The 22913-nt window shown below is 26.9% G+C and overlaps 2 protein-coding genes across 6 annotated transcripts in view; both read left to right on the top strand.

Annotated features, from left to right (window-relative positions):
- Positions 1-7780, top strand: part of LOC140666334 (piwi-like protein Siwi) — a 29756-nt gene extending 21976 nt beyond the window's left edge. Inside the window, exons 1-12 of one of the 2 annotated variants that reach the window (XM_072893406.1) lie at positions 1062-1277; positions 3379-3473; positions 3690-3716; positions 3799-3877; positions 4099-4194; positions 4309-4517; positions 4622-4807; positions 4915-5082; positions 5570-5849; positions 5995-6347; positions 6456-6867; positions 7057-7780. In XM_072893406.1, coding sequence (XP_072749507.1) covers positions 3381-3473; positions 3690-3716; positions 3799-3877; positions 4099-4194; positions 4309-4517; positions 4622-4807; positions 4915-5082; positions 5570-5849; positions 5995-6347; positions 6456-6867; positions 7057-7700 — 2547 coding nt within the window. In that variant the 5' untranslated portion in view covers positions 1062-1277; positions 3379-3380 and the 3' untranslated portion in view covers positions 7701-7780. Of the gene's footprint in view, positions 1-1061; positions 1278-3378; positions 3474-3689; positions 3717-3798; positions 3878-4098; positions 4195-4308; positions 4518-4621; positions 4808-4914; positions 5083-5569; positions 5850-5994; positions 6348-6455; positions 6868-7056 lie in introns of those variants that run through there. The other variant, XM_072893407.1, reaches the window with a different exon arrangement.
- Positions 7781-9125: 1345 nt separating this feature from the next.
- On the top strand, positions 9126-21121 carry LOC140666332 (serine/threonine-protein phosphatase 4 regulatory subunit 4). Of its 4 annotated transcripts, XM_072893395.1 has the most exons (18): positions 9126-9397; positions 9573-9652; positions 12350-12600; positions 12803-12876; positions 13157-13263; positions 13616-13845; positions 13969-14091; positions 14205-14308; positions 14577-14768; positions 14844-15002; positions 15115-15297; positions 15372-15818; positions 15900-16008; positions 16482-16521; positions 16648-16718; positions 16984-17029; positions 17299-18726; positions 18851-21121. In XM_072893395.1, exons 1-18 carry the CDS (start codon positions 9341-9343, stop codon positions 18882-18884), a joined length of 3735 nt encoding a protein of 1244 aa, XP_072749496.1. In that variant the 5' UTR covers positions 9126-9340; the 3' UTR covers positions 18885-21121. The 4 variants fall into 4 exon arrangements, with proteins under 4 accessions (XP_072749496.1, XP_072749499.1, XP_072749497.1 ...); XM_072893398.1 differs by having other exon boundaries at positions 9132-9397; positions 17788-21121; XM_072893396.1 differs by lacking the exons at positions 9126-9397; positions 9573-9652 and adding an exon at positions 10997-11236 and having other exon boundaries at positions 17299-21121.
- The last annotated feature ends 1792 nt before the right edge of the window (positions 21122-22913 follow it).

The raw sequence follows: 22913 nt of genomic DNA, 5'->3' as shown, positions 1-22913 counted from the left end.
TTTTCTTATTGGTAAAAATTCTAATTTTAAATTAAATGTAATTCAAAAGTTGATAAACCACCATTTATTGAAGAAAAATGCTATTGTGATTTTAACATCGTCTTTAATAATCTTCATAGAGAAAATGCATAATACTTATATATGTACATACATATAACAATCCATTTTAAATAATATAACACATGCCTAGATTAAACTTTTCATATAAGTTATATATCTTTTAGTACTTAATGGTGTGTCAATTACAATAACAGAATAATATATTCTATGATAGGGTACATTTCTTCTGTGGATAGCAAATTCTTTTTGAAAGAAAAAACTTAATATTTTATTTATATATATAATTATTCATATATATATATATTGTACCACGTTATTGTATTAATGACAAAATATACATACATGTGTACATTATATACGATTGTTTTTCATATATATATATTTATTTATTTATTTATTTATTTATTTATTTATTTTGTCACGGAGAGCTTTCTATAAATTTTCTAATAATTAGCTTGTATTTGTAGATAATTAATTATTTGTTTTGTTATAAGATAAAAAGATTGGAACATTTTTTAAAATATCTCAGTTTGTATTGAATTGAATTGTTGGCATTTATACAGGATACCCTATTATTATTAAATGTTGACAGCGGATTTCTTAACCAATTTGTAATTTTTTCTTTTAACAGGCATAATTTATATGGAATCAACTTTATATTAAAAGATATTCTTGCAAACTATACATTTAATTTTACGCGCGAAAATGCTGCTTATTGATTCGTCAATTCATGTCTCACTAGCCGCGCTGTTTATTGGCTGTCATCAGGAAGTACGCTTGTAATGCTATGAATGCTCCTATTTAATTTCCGGTAACAAAATTAGACCGCTTTTAGCGCGTAAAAGCACATACTCTATTAATTTCATTACATGCGTAATTTTTTTCTTATATATTTTTTCTTACAGTATATTAATATTTGCATCTCGAGTAACATTAGATTCAATAGTATCAAAATTATTCCGCTTCAATACACTCATTGTACATTTTGTCACTTGTTCGAAAATCTAACCAATTGTGTTTTTCTTCTACGATACGTGATCGTGATTGGTCATGAAGGACAAAGCACAATTACAAAAGAAACATTCGTCAGGTGGAGCGTGGAGTCGAAGCCATTTCGATAAAAGTATCGGTTTTTATTTACGGACGTTTCGTAACGTACCGTAAAAATTATCCAGCTGCGAAAAGTATAGAGATCTGAGAGCGTACAAAAATACCAAGTGAGTATTTGATATCTAAATATCTGATATAATTTTTTAGATTGGAAGTTTTAGTCATCTTTGCGTTTAATATCACGACGCTATTGATATTGCTGTGAAGTTGAACAAACAAACGTGTTGGAATCACGTAAGCTAATAATAAACACTGCTAAAGGCATAATAAATTTATAAGACAAAAAAGGTATATTGATGGTGTGTTTTGACTTATTTCTGATGTTACAAAAAATAGAAAATTTATTAAATTTTAATTTGAATTAATTTTAACCCTTACGATACACGCTACATTTAGGTGCCTCATCCATACACACATGGGTATTTCAAGTCCGACCGTTTTATTGAAATTGGTTTAAAAAATCTGTAAAAATTCGTGAAAATACTTTCAAGTTTCTGGAACAAATATCCATAATTCATTTTGGAAAAAAGGCGGAGATAAGAAGTGGGCCGCGCTTAAAAGTTTTAAGAAATTTCAATGGATAGAAATCGATTAGACACGAATGAGACCCATGTGTGTATCGTAAGGGTTAATGATGATGCAATATATATAATCATATTGCAAGATTCGTAAATTTTTGCAAAATAAAATTTTTCTATATAATTTGTATATATATATATATATAAACCCAACTTTTGATATAGTAATTTCTTATTTCTATTATTCATATATAGTATTTTCTTATCTTATTTTTGTTACTATTTCTTATTTTATTTGGATACTCTTCTGTAGCTAAAAAAATATATAATTTTATATTTTGGAGTATAATTTATGATTTTATAAAGAAAATATTCAATAAATTAAATAAAATTCCAATCTATCTTTACTTTTCAATGTAATTTTATAAGTTAAACAAAATTTTTTATTTTTATAAGTACTAAGAGCTATTTATTATATATATATATATATATATATATATATATATATATATATATAAAATAAATAGCTCTTAGTACTTATAAAAATAAAAAATTTTGTTTAACTTATAAAATTACATTGAAAAGTAAAGATAGATTGGAATTTTATTTAATTTATTGAATATTTTCTTTATAAAATCATAAATTATACTCCAAAATATAAAATTATATATTTTTTTAGCTACAGAAGAGTATTTTATAAGTTAAACAAAATTTTTTATTTTTATAAGTACTAAGAGCTATTTATTATATATATATAATAAATAGCTCTTAGTACTTATAAAAATAAAAAATTTTGTTTAACTTATAAAATTACATTGAAAAGTAAAGATAGATTGGAATTTTATTTAATTTATTGAATATTTTCTTTATAAAATCATAAATTATACTCCAAAATATAAAATTATATATTTTTTTAGCTACAGAAGAGTATCCAAATAAAATAAGAAATAGTAACAAAAATAAGATAAGAAAATACTATATATGAATAATAGAAATAAGAAATTACTATATCAAAAGTTGGGTTTCTATATGCTATTCATACTGAAAATCTATAATGTATATCATATATGCTATAAATTTTCAGTACTGGCAATGAGTAATAGAACACATTCTAGTATGATAGAACATTCTACTTAAATAAATGCTGCTTTAAAAAATAGCTATAGTTGCAAAACATGTAGCAAATCTATCTTTATTTTTTATTCTTAAAATTAAATTAACATAAATAATTCTTTTTTATTTTTTTCTCATATATTTGCTATGAAGGGAGAATGCTTTTGATTATAGTTTGAATAAAATTAACTGTTTTGGCAAATTAGATTCTAATCTGATAAAACAATTTTTCTAAACCAAACGATCTGAAATCTTATCTAGTTTATTTATTCCTGAATAGATATAAAAAATGATAATATAATTATGCAATGTTTTCCTAGTAAAACTCTAATAAATAAAAAGGTAAAAAAAATTATTTTAAAAAAGAATTTCAAAAATTTTGACATTTTTTTATATTTAATATATCTTTGTGTAGGCACTTAGGCATGTAAAAAATTATTTTATATAGCTTAAAATATTTGGGAAATTTATCTTATTTATTTAAAGCAGAATCAGAATAAAATATGAATTAGATAAATTATTTTAAAAATATCTTACTTTATAATTTTATATATTTATTAAAATTATTAAATTTTAGAAATGTCCAAGCAAAGAGGTAGAGATTTTGATTCTTCTGAGCCATCAACTAGTAGCGGACATCGGAAGAAACCTTACTCTAGAGCTTCAGAATCAGTAAGTAATGTAGGACATTATAAGAAAGAAACAATTACAGTCGGACCTCTTATCCTACGACCTTCTTATGCTACGAAACTTCTCATGCTACGACCGCGAAAGGGGAATTATAACCCACTCTCCAATTTTTGTCATAGGATGAGAGGTTTAAGGGGAAGATTCTGGACCAAAAATGTAGGATGAGAGATCCAACTGTATTTCTCTTTTCTGTTGCAGGAGTATTCTGTAAAAGGAGCAGTAAAGGTTAGTAATGATATATTAGCAATTTAACAATTTGTGTGTGAAAAATTATGGTAATATTTTTTTTTTTTTTTTTTTGTGATAGAGTGTCAACTACGAAAGTGATGCAAGTACGTCTACATATTCACAACAATCTGCTATTGAACCCGTAAAAATTAAATCAGGTATTTTATTTCTTAATTTTTTAAATTATATTCTTTTACTTTAACTTTTTTTAACTGTCAATTTTATGAGCAATAAAGTTACATTTTAATAAATTACATTTTTACATTTTTAATAAATAGTAAAGAAATAAAAAAAATTCTATAAAAATTAAAATTTTTTAAATTATATTTTTAACTTAAAAGAAAATCTTTAAAAAATTTTCACATATAATTATTTATAGAAAATGGAGATGCCTCATCAACAAAAGAAACATGTGGTCGACGCAAGATGGAAACTATTTATGTTACTAGGCCAGCCAATTTAGCAACTAAAAAAGGTTAACATAAAATCTTTAAAACGCTTAACTTTTATTAAGTTATCATTTACATTAATTAAAGAGCCAATTTTTAATTTCGTATATGTTTAATCTTTTATTTCTATCAATTTATAGGAACGTCTGGAACACATGTAACGTTACAAACGAATCACTTTAGAGTGCCTACAGTACCTAATTGGTGCCTTTATAAATACCGAGTAGATTTTGAACCAGAAGAAACTCGTACATTCATTCGAAAAGGTTTACTTAAACTTCATAAAGAAAAAGTTGGTGCGTATATCTTTGATGGTACAGTCTTATATACAAGCCGTCGTTTAGCAGATGTAAGTATCATATATATTAATATTATATATTAATATATGTTTTGCATATTATTTGGATGAATAGAATATGCAATTTAATTGTTTTTTTATACGAAAAATTTTAGAAAGTGGAACTTGTATCAACTAGACAATCCGATGATACACCTGTTAAAATCATTATACGTTGTGTTGGAGCCATGGTGCGAGATGATCCACATTATATACAAATTTTTAATATAATAATGAGAAAATGCTTAGAGCATTTAAGATTGCAACTGGTTGGCCGTGACTATTACGACGCTCGTAACAGGGTTAATAAAAATTTATATTGATATATTTACATTTTATTAAATTGCAAATTTATTAAAAGTTATATAATATGTATATATGCATAATATTTTTATATAATTATGTGTAGGTGAGCATACATCAATTTAGACTAGAATTGTGGCCTGGCTATATTACATCTATCAGACAATATGAACGAGACATTCTAATGTGCGCTGAAATCACACATAAAGTAATGCGTCAAGAAACCTTATTAGATATGTTAAGTGATTGCTACAGACGCAGTCAGGATTATAGGGTAAGATAACATCAACATTTTCATTTGTATACTTTACATTTTCGTATTTTGATTTATATTGATTTATATTGATTTCATACATATAGAAGACATTTATACATAAAAGTTTTATAAGATATAATTTAATACATGAGATAATTTAATAAGTGATTGTAAAGCAGTATAAAAATTCATCTAAAATATATGATCTATCTCAGTTTGTTTATCAATAATTAAATTTAAAAGTTATTTATATATATATTACATCATTTTCATGTAAGATAAACATGTAAAGTAACAAAAATAATATATCAAAAATCTCTTGAACTTTTCTACATGCACATTCAATCTATTTGGAGAATATTGATCTGACTTAAAATTTAAAGCTTATATTTGCTGAAAGTTAGTTATTAGATTGCATATTATTTTGCATAATCTTACAAATTTATATATCCTAGATATGATAAAAGAATTTTATATATATGTGTATGTGTGTACAAATTTTCAGAAAGAGTTTTGCAACAGTGTAATTGGAATTATTGCACTTACGGATTATAATAATAACACATATCGAATTGAAGATGTTGATTTTGATACAAGCCCTTCTTCAACATTTTGTCTGAAATCTGGTGAAACTATATCTTATCAAGAGTACTATAAAACAAAATACAAAATCACGATAACAAACGCTACGCAACCAATGTTGGTAACAAAAACAAAATCAAAAATAAGAAATGCTGGCCAGGGAGAATTTGTTTATTTAGTTCCTGAATTGTGTCGTGCTACAGGTATGTTGTGTGAATATTTTGCAACACTTTTTTATTAATGTAAAAGTTTTTTTACTTAGCAAATAAGTATTATGTAATATTCTTATGCTTTGTATAAATTTTTCTTTGTACATAAACACAAACTATGAAATTGTTTATATTAAAGGTCTAACTGATAATATGAGAGAAAATTTTCATCTTATGAGAGCATTAGCTACGCATACTCGTGTCTCACCTGAATCTCGGATTGAGAAACTAATCAGATTTAACGACAGACTTCGTCAAGAGGCAAGAGTTACAGATGAACTGAAAGACTGGAATATGAGATTAGAGAGAAATTTACTTGAAGTTCCCGCTCGTATATTACCTCCCGAAACACTTACATTTGCTAATAATTATACGATTCCATGTAACAGAGGAGATTGGACGAGAGATATGCACAAAGCACGTTTATATCACTCTATCTGTTTGAGAAATTGGGTAATAATTGGAAATCAACGAGACCGTGAGACTATAGAGGTGAATAATTTGTAAATAATCGAAACTTAAATATAAAGGTTAACATAAGATAAAATAAATATATTTATATTTTTAATATAAATTATCAATTTTGTTAATCTAATTTAGAGATCATTTTGGAATAATCTAAGTAAAGTGTCATATGGATTAGCATTCCGAATTAATCAACCGACTATGTACTATTTACGTGATGATAAGGCGAGCGTATATGCCGAAACTCTCGAGGACATTCTTAGCAAGAAGGCACCAGATTTAGTATTGTGCATAGTGAGCAATAATCGCAGTGACCGTTATGCAGCAATTAAGAAGAAGTGTTGTGTAGATAGACCTGTACCATCACAAGTTGTTTTACAAAAAAACTTAGAGGGAAGAAATGCTCTGACTATCGCTACGAAAATAGCAATACAGATGAACTGTAAATTAGGTGGTGCACCTTGGCATATGAAATGGCCGTTAAAAGGAATAATGGCTATTGGTTTCGATATATGTCATGATTCGAACACCAAAGGCAGAGATTTTCGTAAGTATCGTTGAAATATTATTTTTGACAGATGTGTTTTTCTAAAATATTTTTAAAATGTTCTGATAACTCCCTGTACAATATTTATATTATATTCTCTTACTGTACAAATTCCGAATCTACATAAAATGTCACATAATCATAAATTAAATTAAATAAAATTTTATATATCGATTTGTATGGTTACAGTGGCTATGGTGGCAACTGTGGATCAATCGCTGACGCGATACTATAGCTCTATTACTTTATATCACAACAGTGAGGAACTTATAGAGCAACTCTGTACAAGTGTATGCAAAGCTGTGCAAGCTTATCGCTCTCAGAATAATTCTTTACCCATGTACCTTCTAATTTATCGTGACGGCGTAAGCGAAGGTCAAATACCAAATGTTCATCAAAATGAAGTAGAAAGTTTGAAAAAGAAGCTTGAAGAAATATACTATGGTCCGAATTTCAAGATGATATTTATAATTGTATCTAAACGAGTTAGCGTTCGACTTTTTCAAACTAACAGACGCAATCCTGAGATCGGTACAGTTGTTGACGATGTTATAACTAGTCCGTTTAAATACGATTTCTTTCTTGTATCGCAAAATGTCAGACAAGGCACAGTTTCGCCGACTTCATACAATATTATTTCGGATAATACCGACTTATCTCCCGAAATGATACAAAATGTGACTTACAAATTAACTCATATGTATTACAATTGTTCAAGTACCGTACGTGTACCGGCGCCTTGTCATTATGCGCAAAAGCTATCGTTCTTAGTGGGACGAATTCTTCACCGACCTCCAAGTACGCAGCTAGAAAATAAGCTGTATTTCTTGTGAATTAGCAAATATCTTTTCATAACTACTTTTCGTAGTTTATTTACTTATGCAATATATTATACTTCGTATATTTTTATAACTTAATTAAGACAGTTAAATGTGTTCATGATTTTATACGTCCTAAAGTCACTTGGTGTGCCATTATTCTTAGATTATAAGATCTTTTGTGTAATTTGTTACATAACTACCAAAAATTATTCCAAATTATATTATCAATATCTATTATAAATAATTAGATAATTAGATGTACCCATTATACAAGAAGCTACAATTTTTTTTTTTTACATTAATATATATAATTATAGATTTAAATTTTAAATATTTTTACTTTAACCAAATATAGCTTAGTAATTTTTTTCAAGTAATGCGTAAAGTTTAACAGTATTATAAGATATACAGAACTTATGATGACTCGTGTGTATATATATATATATATATATATATATATATATATATATATATATATTCATAATTTTCAACAGGTTTTCAATTTTATTTTTGAAGTATAGAAGTTTTTATTTATTATTCAATTTTATTTTTGAAGTATAGAAGTTTTTATTTATTATTCAATTATGTATTTTTTTCTGCAAGCACATATATTTTGAAAATACATATACATAGCTACATATAAGAATACATAAAATACATAGTCACATATAAGAACATATATACATGTGTGTTAATACCGCAGCTTCTATAGAAGTAAAATATATAAAAATTTATGGTTAATATGCATAATATATGGCTATATCAAAGTAGTCAAACAACCGACATTATTTTATAATTTAGAAAAACAAAGAACAAATATAAATCAAACTACTTAATTTAAATATGTGCCACTTAACTTCATACAGTCAAATGATTATTATGAATTCAAAATACAAGATTGTTAATATCTTTTTATGGTTACTTTGGATATTTATTAATATTTTTATTTAACATTACTCTTAACAATTCATTTATTTTATATTGACTTATAATTTTTTTTTTTTTTATTTGTAATATTCGTTTCATTACCAATTGATATGAGCTGAATGGGAATCTTTATTTCAATGTATGTAAGCAATACAAAATTCATCTTATTTATATCTTGTACAATGCACTATATATTTATGTATAATCAGCATACAATTACAGGAGTGTACGAAGTCTGAAGAAAGTAAGCGAGATATAAACCAAGATATAAATGCACTTATTAAATAAAATACTTTTATAAGTTTTATAATCATAAATATATTTTTTTGTAAACTTGACAAAAATATATTTTCGCTAGAATAAGAATATAATAGAATAATTTATTGTATGACAATACCAACCTAGATATATATATATATATATATATATATATATATTAAAAAATTAAGTTTAATCTTTATCTCTTACAAAGATATATTCAATCTACTTGCAATATTTATAACGGCTTGTCATTGATAAATGATAAATATTCTATATTTCTCTTTTTATTTAAAAAATTTTTTATACGTTATCTGTTATAACTATGCACTGCGCACGTTGTCTTGCCGTTTCGATTATGTTTAACATAACATGAATATATCTTTTGTTCTCAGTAAGAGTGAAATGTTAATAAGGTTATATAAAATTAGAAACACAAAGATAGAAACAAAATCGTATGGACAATTATGGACCTTGAAGAGTTTGCAAGTCTTCAATTAGATAAACCATTACCCGATATAAGGGTATGTAATATTTATTATTTTTAACATTTATATCTTTATCAATACACAAGTAAATTTTATTAGAAAAGAATCTTTATTATTAGCCAAAACATTTGAAAATTTTCCTATGGATATTAATGTTCAGCGATTCAATTTTACACTTCATTAATTTTATTCAAACATCCTTATTATATAGAATGAAGAACAGCTGCGAAAGCACTTTTTGGATGCTAACTTAGAAAGGAGACCAATAGATAGAGCGCTCCATATTCTCTTGTAAGTAGATTACATGTCTTAGATCCTAATGTAATTATAAATATATATATTTTAAGACTTTTTTTATTTAATATGGTATAAATTTTTAATTTATACAATATTAATGTTTCAGACTTTGTTCTATCATCAGTATTTTTTTATTATTACAAATATAATTATTTTTATTATTTGTTAGATGCTTTTAATGTTTTATACAATTATATTTATGTGTGTGCGTGTAATGATTTTAAAATTTTTTACAAATTCAAAAATTTTATAATTGCGCGACAGAAAAACTCTAATCCTAAGTTTATTATAAAATTTTATCTTATTGTTAAAGTGTGTGAAAATAGTTTCGCATACATCGGCTTGTTAAACCTTGATCGGAAATACGTAATTTGCTTCCGATTACCGAATCAAGGTCGACAACGCATTAATTAGGTCTCGCAAACCTGAGCATGATTTCAGAATAGAAGATATTTCTCTAATATAAAATGATGCAGTAATTTATGATCTCTGATATAATCATGTATCTTTAAAAATAATATCTGTAAAAGAAATAATCTTTAATTTAAATCCTCATAGATATTTAAATTATATCTACTACACATTTTAAATATTTCATTGTAGATTGACATGATTGTAGATAAATTTTTTTAAAGTAATACTTATATACTATTGTTCTCATAATAATATGCTATTCAAAAATATAAAAGACAAGATTTGTGTATCACAACAGAAATAACTTTGTCAAAATATTTAGAATGTCTTTAAAAGCACATTTCCAATATATTTAATAAGATAATCAATATTCCAATTGCAATATTGAAATTAAATTTATTTTAAATGAAAATTTTAATTAATATGATCCTTATTCTCTCGATACATTATAATTATATATGCATTTTCAAACATTATATGCACATATTTAAATGTATACTCGAATTTTCTTTTCTAAATGTTATTTTAGATTTTTTAATTGAATCATTCAAAGATCGCGTTCAATTAATCGGAGCATTCTCGAATAGAGTTTCCGAAAGTGTGATTGGGAAAGATCCGCTCGTACCGATGGATTTTTTTTCTCAATGCGTCGTAACACATCGGATTGTAGGATGACGCGATCGTTAAATCATCTTTTGTGTCACACCGGGAATTACGCAATGACGACGCCCTCGGCGCATTATATTATACATACGATACATACGTAAAACGTATGTACATACGATACGTCGCGCGATGTTTCACGACGTATCTTTTCACCACCCAGTACATGAGCCGTGGGCCGCGTTCGTGTCGGCTCGGCGCGACTCGGCCGCGTTCGTGTAACATCGACGGCAAATCAGATACAATCGATAGCGTGGAAATCGCGGACGGAGAGGCTGCCTCACTTCACTCGCGTCTCGCGTCCAGCTGTCAGTCGTGTTTCGTGTTCTCGTACGTTGTGTCGTGTTCTTCGCGTGTCATGAGAGCGCGTGTGTAGAGAAAATCACCCACGATTGATCGATTCCCTCCGCGCGTACGCTGGCTGCGACATTGATGAATAAGATGCGCCTCGAAAATGTTGCAAGAGGGAGATGAAGCCCTGTACGAGATCGCGTCCGATCCGTAAGTAGTAATTAATCGGCGGCAGTAAGTGTGTGATGTGGTTTTTTTCCGTCGTAAAGAGAGTTTTGTATGTGTAATCAACCACGGATTCACCCTTAATCAACTTTGTCATCCCTATCTCACGTTCCACGCGTTCGCGCGCGTGCTTTCCTAAAAATAACGCGCGTTCGTTCAAGGAGCGTGCTGTCCTGTCATAGTAAAGCGTGCTAATTATAGTCCTTTAAAGAGATGACTAAGGGAAGGAAGGGCATTCCCCGTTCAAGTATCATAACGCGTCAGAAGTGATATATCGAGATTGATTTACGGGCTCCGAGATTTTTAGGTTAACTGATCGTTCTCCGTGAAACTATCTCATTTTTTAAATATATCTATACTTTGCAGTAGTAAGTGTATATATAACTTTAGTATACTTACTATTATAAAAATAAAATATGATAGATAATGAATGAATTAATGAAAATATGATAGATATTAAGAATAACGCGCGCGTATATATAATATTATTATATTGATTAATTTGACGTCGACTTTAGAAATTTACGAAGAATTTTGACAAGTGTTTTGATCGACAAAATAACTTAATTGATAATTAACTTTAATCACGTTTTACATTAACATTATATTAATCATGTAACAAAATAAAATTGAATTCACGTTGAATCACTTTTCTTAAAACTCTATATCTCTTATAAATATTTACTTTATGAGCTCGCATATAGTCAGAAGTCAGAATTATATCTCGTTATCAGTGGCTTTCTGTTCCTTACTCATTAATTAAGTTAGAAAATGTTATAAAATATAAGCTTATCTGTTATAAAGTATAAGAGCTTTAATCTCTTTTTTACATGTGCCGAAAGCTATGCAATTAGCTAGACTCTGTTGTTTTCATCTTTTTCTGCACAAAAGTATATATCTTATTTTTTAAATATAAAAAAACCCAGAATTAAGAACAGCATATCTATAATTATTATATTATTACTATCGTATATTTAAGGAGATAGTCTTGTAACTTTTCATTTAAATTAAAAACAAATGAAATATTGTAGAAATTATTTTTCATCATCTTGATCTATATTACTTGAAAAAATATTGAAATATTGAAATTTTTTTTAGGAAAGGAGAAGAGATCCAAAAGCTTAGTGTTATACAAAGTCTACCAAGTCTTTTAGCTACCGACACACAATCATGTATGTCTCGAGTGGTACCTAAGATGCAGCAGTCTCTGGCTACTGCATCAACCGAGTTTCACATAGCAGCATCATCTACGTTTAAAACAATTTTAGAGCAAAAGCTTGTCAGCCATAATGTTTTCAGTCAAACATTCCTTCAAAGTATATTAAATTCTCTGGAGAGCCGTGATCCAGGTAAACATCTAATTGTTAATTAACTAAAGTAATAATTATAATTATTATTTTAATATTTTATATAATTATTAATATTTTTTAAAGTAATAAACAATAATTATTATTTTATAGAATGCAAAATTTTACAATTAAGAATATTAAATATTACCTTGTACTTCCATTTCATTCTAATTTACTTTGATTGTATGTGTTAATGTTAAAGTTATCTGTCACGCATGGTTGGAGACCTTACTGGATGTGATAGAGTTACTACCGGTAGAAGTTATAAGAGCACAGGTTTGTAAAGGCAATCTTTAGAAAAATCGATATATATATTATTTTATTATAATCAGATAAGTGGAAAAACATGTTGTTTCAGTTTATTTAGTGCATTTGTGTTGATAAATAGTTTTATAAAAAAAATCCATAAATATAAAAAAATAAAGTAAAATACAATTATGCAAATAAAAAATTAAGAAAGAAGCATTATATCAGCACTGTAATTTAATTGTTAATTATCTAAATATAATAAAATAGCTTTTTTTGGATGGATATTAACTAGAATACTTTCTTACAGATTCTTCCATTGACTATAAATAAAGGACAGTTGTCACAACTTGTCTACTCCAGGATAACATGCAGCAGATTATTGGGAAAGATTTGTACACGATTTGATTCTGCTTTGTGAGTAGATTTATTTATTTATGTTGTGTTTGAATATATCTAATTTTTATGATTATGATATATAAAATAATAAAATAAAGTAAAATAATAAAATTTTTAAGATTATTTCTTTTATGGTATCTACATAAATTTTCATATATATATCAGTTATTCAAGTGTTATTGGTGAAATTAATTTAAATTATATTCATCAAGTAATTGTCTATTATTATATTCTTGTATACTATAAAAGAAGTGCTAACTAGAGATTTACATTTTATTGATTATATAATTTATAGTTTATCGTTTATGTGTTTTATTTAATAAATAAGCATCCCATACTAGCATTACTCAACTATTAAAATTGTTGTCAGGATACAAAAGGAAGTTCTACCAACGGTACACTCTCTTTGTCAGGATGTAAATAGCGATGTACGCGCTAATATTTGTTTGCAATTACGTTTTGTTGCGGAAGGCCTTGGTGCTGAATCTGTGAAACCTGCTTTACTACCGTCTCTAGTAGAATTAGCAAGTGATGAAGAAAGCAATGTAAGATATGCCTCTGTACAGACAATAGTGTATTTACTACCTCATCTTCAGGAAGGTGAGTTTTATAAACAACATGTTAAAAAGTTATTTCAGCTTTTAAAGAATAAATTATGTGGAAAAGAGAAATATTTTTTGACAATAAATAGCAAAAATTAATTTGAATACGAATTATTTATAGATACAATAAAAAATATAATAGCACCGCTTGTAAAAAAGCTATGTGAAAATTCAGCTAAATCAGAAGATAATGTGATATGTATAATAGCTCAAGAGTTGGGAAAACTTGTACTTGGCCTAGAAAGTAAGAGAAATTATTTTTGCATTTATGTTGACACGCAATGCATGTTTAAATAATAATATTCGAGAAATTAAATTATATATTATATACTTAAATATATATAAATATAATTTTAGAATGCTTATTAACGTCAGAGAAAACATGGTTCTTGAAATATTTTCAACAACTTGCACAGATGGGAGTACCATCGTTGAAGAAAGAGAAACCACAGCTTACATTTGTGAGTATTTATAGTTTATAAATCACACGTAGAATTAAATAAATGTTCTATATATAAGACATAATGTATAATAAATTGTTATGTTGTAATTAGTTAATATAGGCGTATATTTATATTTTAAATATATATAAACTATAGATATTTTTATTAAATTATTATGTTTTATGTAAATTGATTCCAAAAATTATTGACATATTCTTTGATTGTAACATATTTATATTTATATTTATATTTTATTATTTACATATTTTATCTCAATTTTATATAGATTAGCAGCAGTCCTACACAAGATGAAAGATACGTCGAATGCAGAAGACATTGTGCATTTAATTTACCTGCAATGTTTATTTTTGTATCAAGCTCTTTAGAAGATGTAAATGCGTTACTTACGACATTTGATGCACTGGCAAGTGATCATTATTATATGGTCCGAAGAACTGTTGCATGTGGAATTCATGAAGTAAGATTAAGTATGTTATACTTATTAAATTATCATAGCAATATTGTATATATACAGTAAAATAATAATTTGTAGGTAGCGAAGGTTTTAGGATCAAAGAGTGCACGGATAAGAGGAAATTTAATAAAATTACTGAAAGATGATTCGGAAGAAGTGCTTCAAGGCTTAATTCCTCACATAGGATTGACGTTGGAATATTTAGTCGAAACTCAAACTATTGGAACAGATAGAGTGGTAATTAAATTTTATAACAGTTTGTAATTCAAAATAATTTGTTTATTATTTTAAGTATTTATTTATTGTATTATTATATATGTTCTTATGTTATTTATTTATATTATTATAGGATTCTACTCTCATGGAAATAGGTAAAGCTTTGTTGAAGTGTGAGGCCAAAGTCGCGGGTACATATAACTGGAGATTGGCGTCGTTGATGCATGCGCAACTAGAGATTTTACCTAAATGTTTTCCCAGTGATTTTATATACTCATACTTTGTGCCAATGGCTTTCTCCAGAATTTTGCATGCAGTAAGTTCAAAACATTTTGTTTTTTACTGAAAACTTTATAGATTTAATAAACAGTTTTAATTCCAAAATTTTAGCGACCGATACCTGTACGTCTTGCTGCTGGAACACTTTTTCTTGTCCTTTTACGATATAACATGAAACCTATACAAAGATCGGAACTGCGTAATAGAATCTTTACGGATTTAGCAAATAATCCTGATTGTTATGTGAGAATGATGTTTGTCCGTATGATGATCGAAGCGTTGGAAATCTTTTCTTCCGTTTATTTTAAGGAACACTTTTTCAATGTCTTATTAAGTCTAGCCGAAGATCCGGTAGCTAACATAAGAATAAAAGTAGTATCTTTATTACCACAATTAAAGAGTCAGCTGTGGATACCAACCGATAAAAAATTACTGACATCATTAGAGTCAATTGTGAGGCACTTGGTTAATAATGAAAAGGATAAAGACGTACTATTTATTTTAAAAAGTGTCACACAAAAATTAGACGAAATGGATGTCAAATATGAAGGCCAAAGTGTAAGTAATTTAACAAATGTGCAGATTATATATATGATATATATTTATTTATTTATTTCTTGAACACAATTTTTTACTTAGTTAACAACGAAGCTTACCAAGCAAGACATAGAAGATGCCAAAAAGTTGGAAGAGGAAAAGAAGTTGTGTATAGCAGGAAAATCAGTGACTGGAACTATAGGAAAGAAAGGTATTGATAAAGATACACCAGTATTTATTGTTTTTATTGATTAAATATTATTATTAAGAATTTAGGTATTTATTTACTTACATTTACATATATGAATTATATATAATTGTGATGATATATATATATATATATATATATATATATATATATATATATAATACATTTGCAAGTTAAAAAAATTACGTTTAAACGCATTTTTAATATTGCATAATTTTTTGTTTTTATTGTAGAATATATATTTTTACTTTTAATGACATGCTTTGTTTTATTTCATATACAATATAGTAACTAGTCAATGATTTTATTTAATTTTTAAAGGCAATTAAATTCTTATAAAGTAATATAGATATTATTATTATAATTAATTTTATTATTATTACTTTATAGATATTATTATTAATTAATCATATTAACAAGAAATAAATATTTGTGTTGAAGACTTATACATTGATAAAATATAACAAATTTTTCAGGTTGGACAAGAACAGGAACTAATGATTCTGCAAAAGCATTGTAAGTTCAAAATTAATTTGTTAAATAAAATAATAGAAGAGATAATATATATATATGTTTATCTGAAATTATTGTATATTATTATCTATTATTAAGTCAATGTGTGTGCTGTAATTTATGTTTTAGGCAGTCAAAAGGTGAGCGTCCAGTGGTGAATAATGAAGCATCATATGAAACAAAGTTCTTATTAATGAAATGTAAGCAACTTGTATTATTTAATGATAACAGAAATTGAGAAGCGGAAATCCGTGTCCAAGTAATCCTGTCATCTGTGTTGCAAGCCCAAGCCATTTTTTAAAGTACAAAGTCTTTGTTTTGTGTTAAATATTAAAGGGAGCAACTAGATTTAATAAATTTTTAGTTAAAACATTTTTTTTTATTTAAAAATTGAGAAAAAAGATTGATAGAAAACTATTAATAATAACTTTTAACTCGTTTTAACTAAAATTGTATGTCTTGCAGATGGAGCTGCATCATCGCGTCAAACAGTCGAAAGTTTGAAAACAAGGTAAGCAAAATTTAACATAAAAAAAGAAAATCTTTTAAAAAATACAAAACTAATGCATATTTTAAAATAACATAATTATTTATATGTGGACTCAACAATTGAAAAAGAATCAACAATTATATATAACAAATTTTGTCTATTTTACGCTTTATTTATTATATAAATAATTCTTTACTAATATATATGTTAAAATAGGAATTAACGTTCTATTAGCATTGCTTTATAAAAAAATTTAATTGTAAATTATGCCTGCTTTGTATTTCTAACAGAATTCTACTAACACAACCTTGGGAAAGAATAGGATATTTCAATTCACATACTAACACGTCACATCTTAACTTTAAGAATGGATCGTCTAATGATTATATCACGCAAAAGCTGCAATGTAACTGCTCCAAGTTGGCTGTATTCCAGGCTCTTTTGCAATTACCAGACACATGCGAGCAAGAGTATAAGAGTAGCGACGCTTCCCAATGCGATTTGTATTACGATAGTAACGATCGCGCAAAGTTTCGAAAACAATCGATCCAAGCGAGCGAATATAACAACTCTTCTGCCTTTGCTTCGTCAGAACCTTTCCTTCTGTCATTTGTAAGAGAAGATAATAAGCAAGAGTCGCAGCAGCATTCTCTACTAACAGAACGGGATTATTCGTACAAATTTCCTACTAATATCGGCGACACGGACAGAGCGCCGAACTTTGCCGGTCTCAGAGCACTGACGGACGCGGCTCACTATAATTCTTGTTGGGCTTTTAGCTCCATGCCGGAAATACCCGTGATGCAGTCCGACGATGAATTCTTAGTGGACGCCGGTATCAGGATACCTGCGCAATTTTCCGCTTCCCCGAGTGCATCTAAAATTCCGCATTTGCAAGATTTTATCGCCACAAGAAGACGACCAAACAACAGTATTGTTCGACCTAGACGAAACAGCGTGAATTTCGATAAGGCCAAGTTCAAGAGACATTCCTCTGTTGAATACGAAGATTGCATGAAACGTAGGACGAGTGAGAATGATGACCCATCAATGAGAAGCACGCCAACTTCTATAGATTACGAAGAAGGTTTGCGGCAGCGTAACATGTTGAAGGAAAATCTGAGCGACCAGCAGTCGTCTAAAATTAAAAGATATTCCGCGCCGTACGGAAGAACTAGATTTGGATGGGACGTTAGTCAAGATAGATCTCTGGACGAAAAATTTAAGAGAAATTCTTTGATACTCGACAAGGAAAAATTGAGATTTGCTAGCTCTAAGTGTGTGCTAGATCGCACAAAACGTCATTCCACGAATTTTAGCTTAAAGCTACTCGAATCTAAAGAAACTAAGCAAAATGTGAAACGTCATAGTCTAGAGGATCATACAACGGTACGTCGAGCTATAAAAGGATCTTTCTCGACATTGGACGTGAATCATAATCAAGGTCTTAGTAAAATCCCTTTGAGAAATGTCGAGTCTCGTAGCAGAACCGCGCCCGCTACCAGAGCATCCAGCCCCGTACACGTGGAATCGCGATTGAGATTCGACGTTGAGAACTGTGATGACATTCGAAGTTCTACTACTAGCGACAGACATTTAAGTAGATTTAGCTCGAGTGACGAGGAAGTTGACAAATTATGTAGGATGCTATTACATTCTCAAACAAAGAATGTAATAACGCAGAGTAGCGCAAGCGGAACACCAAGAAGTAGAGGAAGGTACCCTATTCATTTATTAATGAAGAAATTATAAATTGACATTTTTTCTGTTATGTATCTCTCATATAATTTTTATATAACTCATAAGTGCATTTAGCGATTATATATTGATTTTTATATGCAGATTTTCAAATTCATTCACAATGGGCCTGAATTGACTGGCGGTAACACATAGCTGCTTTGAAGTTTTTTAGCGATATTTATAAATTTTATTTCGCGTGATTAATTTTTCAGCCACAAACATAACGTTGTTGCAAGTGAACAGATAATCTTATAATATTCAATGTCCGTATTATAAGCCATAACGTTATTTATGATATTAATATGTATTTTATTTTTTTGAAACTGTAATGTATATACACCTTGTACACACTACTATTTTCTCAAATCTAAAATCACATATCGTAACATAGAACATCATCGATAATTCTGATTTTGGAATAAGAGAGTTCAAGAGAAATCACAAATCCTATAAATAATAAAATTAACTAGAAAGTTGTGGCCATATAAGAATTGTTTTAAGAAAGTATACAAACTTTAATATTGACATTAATGAAATTAAGTTTGCAATGTGTAATAACTTTATATAAATGCTAATTTTATTAGCATATTAGTCATATTATTGTCATTGTTTCACACTCTAAACAGGGTATATTTTTATAATTCATTGAGTAACATGGCAATTTTTCTGCATTGTGCCTTTTTTATACAGTAGTTTGCATTATTGATTTAATGTATAATGCAGGCATCTGTATAAATTCTTGTTTGATTCTCAATTTACAGAATATTTTCTATCTGATTGATAATATTTAGAATTATATGAATGGTTTCCTTAAAGGTCTTGATATTTTATCTAATTCTTTTTAGCTTGAAATTTAATGTACATAATTACTTATACAAATAGCTTTATGAAATGTTGATTGGCGATAAGAGATGCATTTTATTAATGTTTAGGTTTAATACAAAATTAGTTGCTCGTAAAATGGCTCTATGTACTTATATGAAGTAAGGTAATATTATATTGATTTTTTTTAGTATTTTTTATTATTTGCTGAATCAAATTACGAAGAAAAAACATGCACGCTTATTTCGAGAAAGACTGTTTTTTAGATTTTGCGATTTAAAATTATAGAATAAAAAAAGTGAAAGGGAAATATTTCATTTATGTTTTACTTCAGAGATACATATTTAATAATATTGGCATCTAACACAGTAAGGCTATAATTTCTAATTGCTAATAGTATTAAAAATGGTTGTTATTAAGAAAATAAATTATTCTAGAGCCTAGGATAAAACATTACTAATGAAAATATTAGATTTATTCTAATAGCGAGCGCTAGAATCTAGTCTGTATAGATATAGCCTATGAAAGATCTGGAAAGGTATAATCATGATTTGAGATTTGAGAAGAAAGTTCATTATTTTATTTTAATTCACATTTTTATGCTCTATCAGCTATATAAACATATTTATATAATAAAGTTGATTATAGAAAATAGATATTTTTATCGTCATTATTAGTTTTAATCAAAATTGATGCATTTGAACTTCAATTAAAGGATCTGATATATATTATTAAATTCATGTATTTGTTTCAGTATAATTGCTGTTGTTAATCGTTATTTAAATTAATTATTATTTTTATGAAAGATTAAAAATGAAGAGAATGAAAGTGATATGGTTTAAAAAGACATTTAATATTAATGCATTAAATTATCTTATTTACAAAAAACTATCTGTCTAAATATATAATTTAATTAAATTCATAGATCTCAAATTATGATTATATTTCTCTCCAATACAATATATATATACATTCAGAGTGTCCCATTAATGATAAATATTTTTGGAACGATGCAAAGTACATAATTTTTCTGCTTTTGAAATGTATGGTTTGTTGGAATCGTTTTAAGAATCGAGAGAAGATTTATATTAACAAGTATTTTCAAATTTTCACACTGACATAATCTTTTTAAGTTATAATTTTTTGTATAAAAATATTTTTGTGTACGCAAATATTTTGAACATTGATTTTCGCACAAATCACTGATTATAATGAGACCCTAAATAGATAAAATTTGCATTTTAATTTTAATCATACAAATGTTACATTTCCACCCAGAAAAGCATCTTAATAAGAAAGATTCCATTAAACCATAAGTTTAAAAAAGGAGAAAATCTACTTTGCATTTTTATAAAAATGTAAACTTCTGATACTTTTATTGAAGTTTCTTATAATGAAGAGACATGTATGCATCTAAAGCATAATAGAGCTTTTAAATAATGTTTTTCTTTAAATAATTTTCTTGCTGCTATTGTTGCCTATTTTATTGATATATATATATATATAAGTTAAGTTTAAAGAAATATATAAAGCGCGATTGTATTTCAATGAAAAAAGTAAAAAATTAAGTAAGTTATAAAAAAGAGAAAACTTTAAGTTGTATTATATATATATATATATATATATATATATATATATATATATATATATTATATATATATACATATATATAAATTCGATATATATTGGATATTTTAATAAATCTTAATTGAGCTTTCAAATATACTTGATCGAAAAACATTTTTAAGCCAAAGAGGGTTGTTAACAACGTAACAATGTACAAAGTTTCGAAGGCATTATAATACTTGTATATACAAAATATCCTTAAAAAGTTATAGTATACATAGTTATATATTATTGGATTCACTTTTTTGTGTTAAAAATTCTTAATAATGGAGATAATAATTATTTTTTTGTTTAACATTAAAGAAATTATTATGCTCTGCGTAATTTATTATGTTTTGGATGTATAACAATAGATAACTTTTTAATTTCTTTAAATTTATGGTTTTTCTTTAGATAAATTAATTTAAATTAAAGATTTTTTTTATTTATTACATTAGTTGATTTAAAAGAATATTTTATACTTTAAACTCTTACAAAAAGAATTTGGCATTTTTTTAAAGAGAAAATAATCTCGTTTATATCTTTTTAAATATATTTTGTATATATTGTGTATATGTGTGTGTATATATAAATATATAAATATATATATACACATATACACACATATATACACATTATATTACTTTATTGAACTTTACAGTATACAAGTGCCATTGAATTTATTAAAATGTTTAGTGCATAAAGCATTCTCAAAATATATTGTGAACAAACGAAAAAATATAAATTGACAAATTTCAATTATGCATATTTTATTATATTAGTATATTATTTTATACTAATATAAAATGTATTAGTATGCCATATAGTGTAGTGTGATCAGAGTTTATAATGCGATTAGTTTTTTGGCAGCGACAATTGTTTAACTATATGCGATTTATAATTTATAGTATATATATAAAACTATGATTATTTTTTCAATACTTGTCTCATATACAAATATATCTATAGATGCAAAATTGTTAGTTATATAGAAACAAAAACCAGAATTTACCATATTTTGATTCTCAACCTAGCACTTATTATGGGTACATTGCTTGATATACGAAGTCCCAAAAGTGTCGAAAATCTGAAGAGAACACAATTATTTCCCTAAAATAAATATTGATATTAATTTATAATTATTGATATTAATTTGATATTATATATACAACAAACACATACGTATGTTGCACTATATGTAGACATTACGAAGGTTACAAAACATTTGATAATAATGAAATTTTTTTTGGCACAACTAAGTAGCGACGACTTATAGTTTGATTAAGTTTATAGATAATAGAAGATACAAACGATATGAAATAATGACGATTACATAGAACACCAATATTATTAACGCGCATTTTCACATGTTCAAGATATAAACATATTTTTTGCAGTCTAGTTTTGTGCTCCAAATTCTCGTTATAATCTATTTTTATGCAAACGAAAATACATTCACTGTTTTAGAAAATTTTCATATATGAAGAACTTACAATTTAGAAAAATATTGTTATAAAATGTATATTTACATATATTATAAGAAGAAAACAGAGACATAAAAAAAGCAACGACTTGGAGACTAGAATGTGTACGGAGCTAAGCAAATTAGCTTGACGGAAGATTATACTTGAATAGTAAAAGAATCAAAATGTGTAGAGGTAATGCGATTTTGTCTTTAGTCTGCTTAAAAGTACTGCTATTTATTTTTATAAAGATATATAAAATTATAAATTAAACT

The sequence above is a fragment of the Anoplolepis gracilipes genome, chromosome 5, assembly GCF_047496725.1.
Source record: "Anoplolepis gracilipes chromosome 5, ASM4749672v1, whole genome shotgun sequence".
Lineage (NCBI taxonomy): Eukaryota > Metazoa > Arthropoda > Insecta > Hymenoptera > Formicidae > Anoplolepis > Anoplolepis gracilipes.
The sequence above is the reverse complement of the archived record's forward strand: the minus strand, read 5'-3'. Positions and strand labels throughout refer to the sequence as shown.